The following is a 6142-nucleotide window of genomic DNA, read 5'->3' as shown; positions in this document are numbered from 1 at the left end:
TTAATCCACATCGGGTTGGATTGGGTCACTTTCAAGTCGGATCAAATTCAAGTCAAGATATGTAGGGTTCATATCGGGTTTGGGTCGGGTCAACTTCAGATCGGTTCATATTCGGTTCGAATAATTCAAATCGGTTTGGGTTTGACTAGGTTAATTTTGGGTCGGATGACTTTGGATCGTGTTGGTTCCGGTTTGGTTGATTTTGGTTATGTTAAGTTTGGTTTGATTACTTAGGTTGATTCAATATACGGTCAATTCTAATTCAGATACTTTTCGTGTTTGCTGAATTTTGGTTGGATTGACCAAATTTAATATTAAAAAATAAGTACATTTTTAAAACTGGAGTAATGATAGGTTTTTTTTTATCTTGTTATTGGACCGATATCAAGTCAATCATGTGTCATCTTTTCATATCGTGTCATTAATATATGTTTAAGTAAAAAAAAAGGTAAATAATAGGTTGAGTTTAAAATTATGGTTGGTTTGAAATCATGTCAATTCAAAATTAGGTCGGGTTAATATCAGTTTGGATGAAAACCCGATCGGATTCAATCGGATATATTTCGGGTCAATTTCAATTCGGATTGTGTTCAAGTCGGGTCAAACCGGTTCGGTTTGAGTTCAAATCGAGTCAAATCAATTTTTGGGTTGAATTCTAGTCAGGTCAAATCGGTGTCGAGTTAAGTTCAAGACAGGTCAAATCGGTGCCAGATTGTTCAAATCGGGTCAAATTCAGATTTGGATTGAGTTTAGTTTGGTTACAGATCGAGTTTGAGTCTTGAATTTCTCATATCAAATCAGATTGATTACAATTCGAAACGGATAGTTATTTTCAAGTCGGTTCGATTTTGCCACCTCTAGTTAAACACGGCGAAATAGTAGAGTAAGACCATACCATAGTAGAGTAAAACCATACCATAGTTTTCCGTTCTAATTTGCTTCATAACCTCCATCCAAACCGCTTTACCTCGTCAATTAATTACTACCACTCCAATGGCGCCACCCTTATCTTCAAATACATCAATAACACAATAACATATTGTTTCAATGCCATAAATTGAATCCATACCCAAAACCCTAACCCTCAAATTGCTTATATTATACCGTTTCCTCTTCATGTTCCGTGAATTGCAAATTCCTGGATTTCTTATAAATATATGCCCTTTGATACCATTCTTTGCCATGGTTAAGGGAAATTTGCATAGGTGTTGCATTGTCCCCGAGTTTGGGAATGCCTATAAGATGTTTGATGAAATGCCTGAAAGAAAGATTGCTTCTTGAAATGCTCTGATGTTCTGGTCTGCATGATAGGAGACTTCTTGATGTAACTTTGAAGAGGGGATCATTAAGTTTGCATTGCAGCGATTGAGCAAGGAACACGAACAGGTGATGGAACTTGCACTGCAGCAAATGAGCAGGGAACACAAACGGGTGATGGAGTTTGCATTGCAGCAAAAGAGCAGGGAACACGGACGGGTTTTATATGGAGTTTGCATTGCAGCAAATGAGAGGTAAGTACTCTTCCTTCCTACTCATGTTTAGCGCCTTTATAGGATCATGATACCTCATTTTGTCGAATTCTGTACTTGATCACCACATGATTTTGACTGAAACATGCTGATACAGAAATCACATTAGGTGTTAAATTGGGTGTTAGAAGACACAGAACAAACTGAAAGATGCTGGATTAAAATAAGACATCACTTTGCAGGTTTTGATATGAAGTAAATTATATTAACAGAAAAATTCATCATCAATTGATTCGTGAGTTGGCTAGTTTGCTGACAAGAGACAATGTAAAACAACCCCAAGGAATACCATGTTCTCTCACACAGTCTCATTTATTTTTTTGATTCCTTCTGTCTTCTACTACTTTGGTATAAATAGAGCCAAAAGAATGTGAGATTCAACAAATCAAAACTTCTATCTTACAACTCTTAAGTCTTTTAACAAACTTTAAAACAATATCAAAATGGCTTCTATCCATACTCGATCTTTCAGTTTCCCCTCAAACTCTCACCCCGTTTCTGAGCAGTTGGATCAACAATTGAACAGATTGAGATCATCTCAAGCTGCTTCTACTTCATCCCTTACCAGCAAACTTAGCGGCCTTAATGATTTATACAAATCTGTTGAAGATTTTCTTCAATTGCCCAAAAATCAGAAAACCGTATCTCAATCTCAACAAGTATTAGATGGATCTCTAAGACTCATTGACATTTGCTCAACATCTCGATATGTCTTGGCAGTGTCAAAGGAACAAATCCAAAACATTCAATCAGCTCTTCGAAGAAAGTGCAATGGTGAACTTGACATTATCAGTGAAGTCGCTGAATATCTAAAAACCAGAAGAGCTTCCAAGAAGACTATCAAGAAGTGCGTAAAAGATATCAATGCAGTTGAGCCCGTTGCCATTGAGAGCATGCTCAAGGATGTGCAAGCGTTGACTGCTGAAGTCTTGAACTCCTTGTTGTCTTACATCGGTGGATCACAGAAGAGTAGCTGGTCTTTCTTTAGCCAAAGATCTGAGAAGAAAGCAGCGACATCCTTTGATGTTGTTGATGCTCTTCTTGTGAAGAAAGTGAATGTTGATATGTCACAACTAGTAAATTTAGAGTCAGAAATTCAAGAAATCGACGAAGTTTTGGAATCCTTATTTAGGCATTTGGTGAAGACCAGATCAACTCTTCTCAATGTCCTTAGTAACTAGAATAGAAATTTATCCCTGTACAAAATTTTTTTGACACGTGAACATACTATATAAATGAATATACTATACATACAATTTTCTCTAATTTTTATAAATGTCCTTCAAGTTTACACTTTCTATCATTCTTTCAATCGTACCAAAGTTACTAGCACAAATTGCATGATTTGCTCAAGTTAATAGATACGGTAAAGTTAAAAGAGATTATGATAAAATGAAGGTTGATTGTCACAATAATGACTCCATGTGAAGATACGCATTGAATTGGCTCATGAGTGCATAGCTAATTAGCTGTTAATATTCCATATGTCTGCTGGAGAGCTTCTGAATGGACTGTAGAAAGGGCAAGCGTGAATGCATGAAATAGCATGGTCTCCTACAGTCAGGCACTCTCCTTTATTCTAGGATCATGCACACAAGTTCTTACATTTTTAAAGGGAGGAAGGAGGTCAGATTCCTATATATTCTTAAAATTTTACTCAATCTATTAAAAAAAATATATGCCAATTGCAAACCATTAATTGATATATTAGCTACCCTGCTGATAAGGTGTCATTTACCCTCGTGCATAGCTGTTCCTTAGGATCATGATGGACATACAGGGATCATGATATGACATTGTATGTTACATCATTATATAATATCCTAATTAAATGATCTGAGCATCGTTCGTTTGATAATTAGCTGGCACTTGAATTTGGATCATATGAAAAAAAATTAGTACTGATACTATTTCAAGAACTTGAGAATTCATTTCCAAAAACTTGATGCCTTTATCTGGGTATTGTTAATATAGGTGGTGGAAGACTTTGCTTCATTATTTTCAACAAATTGAAATGAGTATATTAAAAAGCTAACAATACATCATGTGAAATTTAGTATCTGAAGTTATGGGATGATTTTTTTGCTGTACAAGAAATCATAAGGGTATGTTTGGGTAGAAATTGACCAGGATAAGCCCAATGTAATACTAGTATAAAGAAATGCTTTGATTTGTTAGTTGATGTTTCAGTAAATAATAATAAATTGCATTGCAATAGAAAATGATCTCCTCCAATAATTAAATTGCAAATCTACAATATAGCTTTATTTGTACCTTCAAGTTTTAAGTGTGACAAATTTCATAAAGTATTATAATAATCCCATATAAATATTTAAATCATAGAAGGTAAAGAAGGAAGGAAATTTTTTAAATTGAGGGTCATTTGCTCATTTCATATATATTTATTTGTTGCATTGCCCCTGAGATTGGGAAAGCCATAAAGCCTAAAGGTGTTTGATGAAATGCCTAAGAGATATATTGCTTCTTGAAATGCTTTTATCTTCGGATTATCAAGTTCTATACTTCTACGTGCTATATAATTTGACAGGTATATCAAGGGTTCAAGTTCATAGGCTTATATATAGTAGTGTATAATGCACTAATTGATATGTATGACAATTAATGGTTAATTCATCGGTACAGCGTATGATATGCTTGGCAATATGGACGGGTTACTGACTTGTGGAATTTGCGTTGCAGCGATTGAGCATGGAAAACGAACAGGTGATGGAGTTTGTTGCTTGCATAGCAGCAATTGAGCGTGGAACACGGACGTGTTATGGAGTTTTCATTGCACCAAATGAACAAGGAACACAGAGGAATTATGGAGTTTGCATTGCAGCAAGAGAGATAAGTACTCCTCATTCCCACTCGTGTATACCGCATCTATAGGATCATGATACCTACATTATGTCGCTGATAATAAATTGGCTGTTTAATTTTGAATTAAAAGACATAGGAAACAACTAAATTACATCATTTTGCAGTTTTTGTACTGGTTGTTGTATAAATAATATCCTTTGTATACATTTCTTTAATGGTTATGAATATATAATATTAACAGAAAATTTCATGATCAATCGATTTGTGAGCTGGCTAGTTTGCTTTGAAGAGACAATGTGAAACAAGCCCAAGAGAGACCATGTTCTCTCTGTGAGTCTCATTTAATTTTTGATCCCTTTGTCTTCTGCTACTTTGGTATAAATAGAGGCAGAATATTGAGATATTCAACAAATCAAAACTTCTATCTTATAACTTTAAGCCTCTTAACAAACTAAAAAAGAATATCAAAAATGGCTTCTTACCACACTCGATCTTTCAGTTTCCCCTCAAACTCTCACCCCGTTTCTGAGCAGTTGGATCAACAATTAAACAGATTGAGATCTTCTCAAGCTGCTTCTACTTCATCCTTGACCACCAAACTTAGTGGTCTAAATGATTTATACAAATGTGTTGAAGAGTTTCTTCAACTACCCCAAAATCAGAAAACCGTATCTCAATCTCAACAGGTATTAGATGGATCTCTAAGACTCATTGACATTTGCTCAACATCTCGAGATGTCTTGGCAGTGTCAAAGGAACAAATCCAAAACATTCAATCAGTTCTTCGAAGAAGATGCAGCGGTGAACTTGACATTACCAATGAAGTCACTGAATATCTAAAAACCAGAAGAGCTTCCAAGAAGACAATCAAGAAGTGCTTGAAAGATATCAATGCAGTTGAGCCTGTTGCCATTGAGGGCATGCTCAAGGATGTGCAAGCGTTGACTGCTGAAGTCTTTAACTCCTTGTTGTCTTACATCGGTGGATCACAGAAGAGTAGCTGGTCTTTCTTTAGCCAAAGATCTGAGAAGAAAGCAGCAACATCCTTTGATGCTATTGATGCTCTTCTTGTGAAGAAAGTGAATGTTGATATGTCACAACTATTAAATTTAGAGTCAGAAATTCAAGAAATTGACGAAGTTTTGGAATCATTGTTTAGGCATTTGGTGAAGACCAGATCAACTCTTCTCAATGTCCTTAGCAACTAGAATAGAAATTTATCTCTGTACAAAAATTTTTGATACGTGAATATACATACAAATGAATATACTATACATACAATTATCTCTAATTATATCTGTGTCTATTCTTCAAGTTCATACATTTTTTTTTAATTGAGATTCAAGTTCATTCAATCAATCACCAAACTTACTGTTCTTAAAAGTTGAAGCTCTAATTAAGGAGTAAAAAAACAATTGACAAAAAAAATGCATAATTTACTCAAGTTATTAGATAAAAAATTCTAATAAATTAATGGATAATTCTGTCCTTGATACGAAATTATAAGATATACATAATTTTAAAAAAAAATAAAAAAAAAAAAGACTATTGATTTTCATCTAAAAAGATTTAATTACGTAGTATATGAATTTGATCATTTAATGACTCCATGTGAAGATACACGTTGAATCATCTCATAATAACTTCGTAGCTAATTTAGCTGTTAATATTCCATTTGTCTGCAGGAGCTCTTGATTTATTTGATTTAATGGGCGTGCATAATATTACATGGTCTCCTACAATCAGGCAGTTGCCTTCAATTTTGGATCTTATACACAATTTCTTAGTTT

At 34.5% G+C, this 6142-nt stretch overlaps 2 protein-coding genes across 2 annotated transcripts; both read left to right on the top strand.

Annotated features, from left to right (window-relative positions):
• The first annotated feature begins 1389 nt into the window (after nt 1-1389).
• On the top strand, nt 1390-2710 carry LOC110720687. The gene is made up of 2 exons (XM_021899741.1): nt 1390-1511; nt 2002-2710. The coding sequence occupies exons 1-2, from the start codon at nt 1390-1392 to the stop codon at nt 2708-2710; spliced, it is 831 nt and encodes a 276-aa protein (XP_021755433.1).
• A 2112-nt stretch (nt 2711-4822) lies between these two features.
• LOC110720686 lies at nt 4823-5560 on the top strand. Its single transcript, XM_021899740.1, has one exon. The coding sequence runs from the start codon at nt 4823-4825 to the stop codon at nt 5558-5560; it is 738 nt and encodes a 245-aa protein (XP_021755432.1).
• The last annotated feature ends 582 nt before the right edge of the window (nt 5561-6142 follow it).

This window comes from Chenopodium quinoa, unplaced genomic scaffold (assembly GCF_001683475.1).
Source record: "Chenopodium quinoa cultivar QQ74 unplaced genomic scaffold, ASM168347v1, whole genome shotgun sequence".
Taxonomy (NCBI): Eukaryota; Viridiplantae; Streptophyta; class Magnoliopsida; order Caryophyllales; family Amaranthaceae; genus Chenopodium; species Chenopodium quinoa.
The sequence above is the reverse complement of the archived record's forward strand: the minus strand, read 5'-3'. Positions and strand labels throughout refer to the sequence as shown.

Excerpts from the sequence above, each read along its gene's own strand:
- LOC110720686 (XM_021899740.1), top strand. The coding sequence starts at position 4,823 with ATGGCTTCTTACCACACTCGATCTTTCAGTTTCCCCTCAAACTCTCAC.
- LOC110720687 (XM_021899741.1), top strand. The coding sequence starts at position 1,390 with ATGGAACTTGCACTGCAGCAAATGAGCAGGGAACACAAACGGGTGATG. Across the intron at positions 1,512-2,001 it reads TGCATTGCAGCAAATGAGAG|TTTCCCCTCAAACTCTCACC; the intron begins GTAAGTACTCTT and ends TCGATCTTTCAG.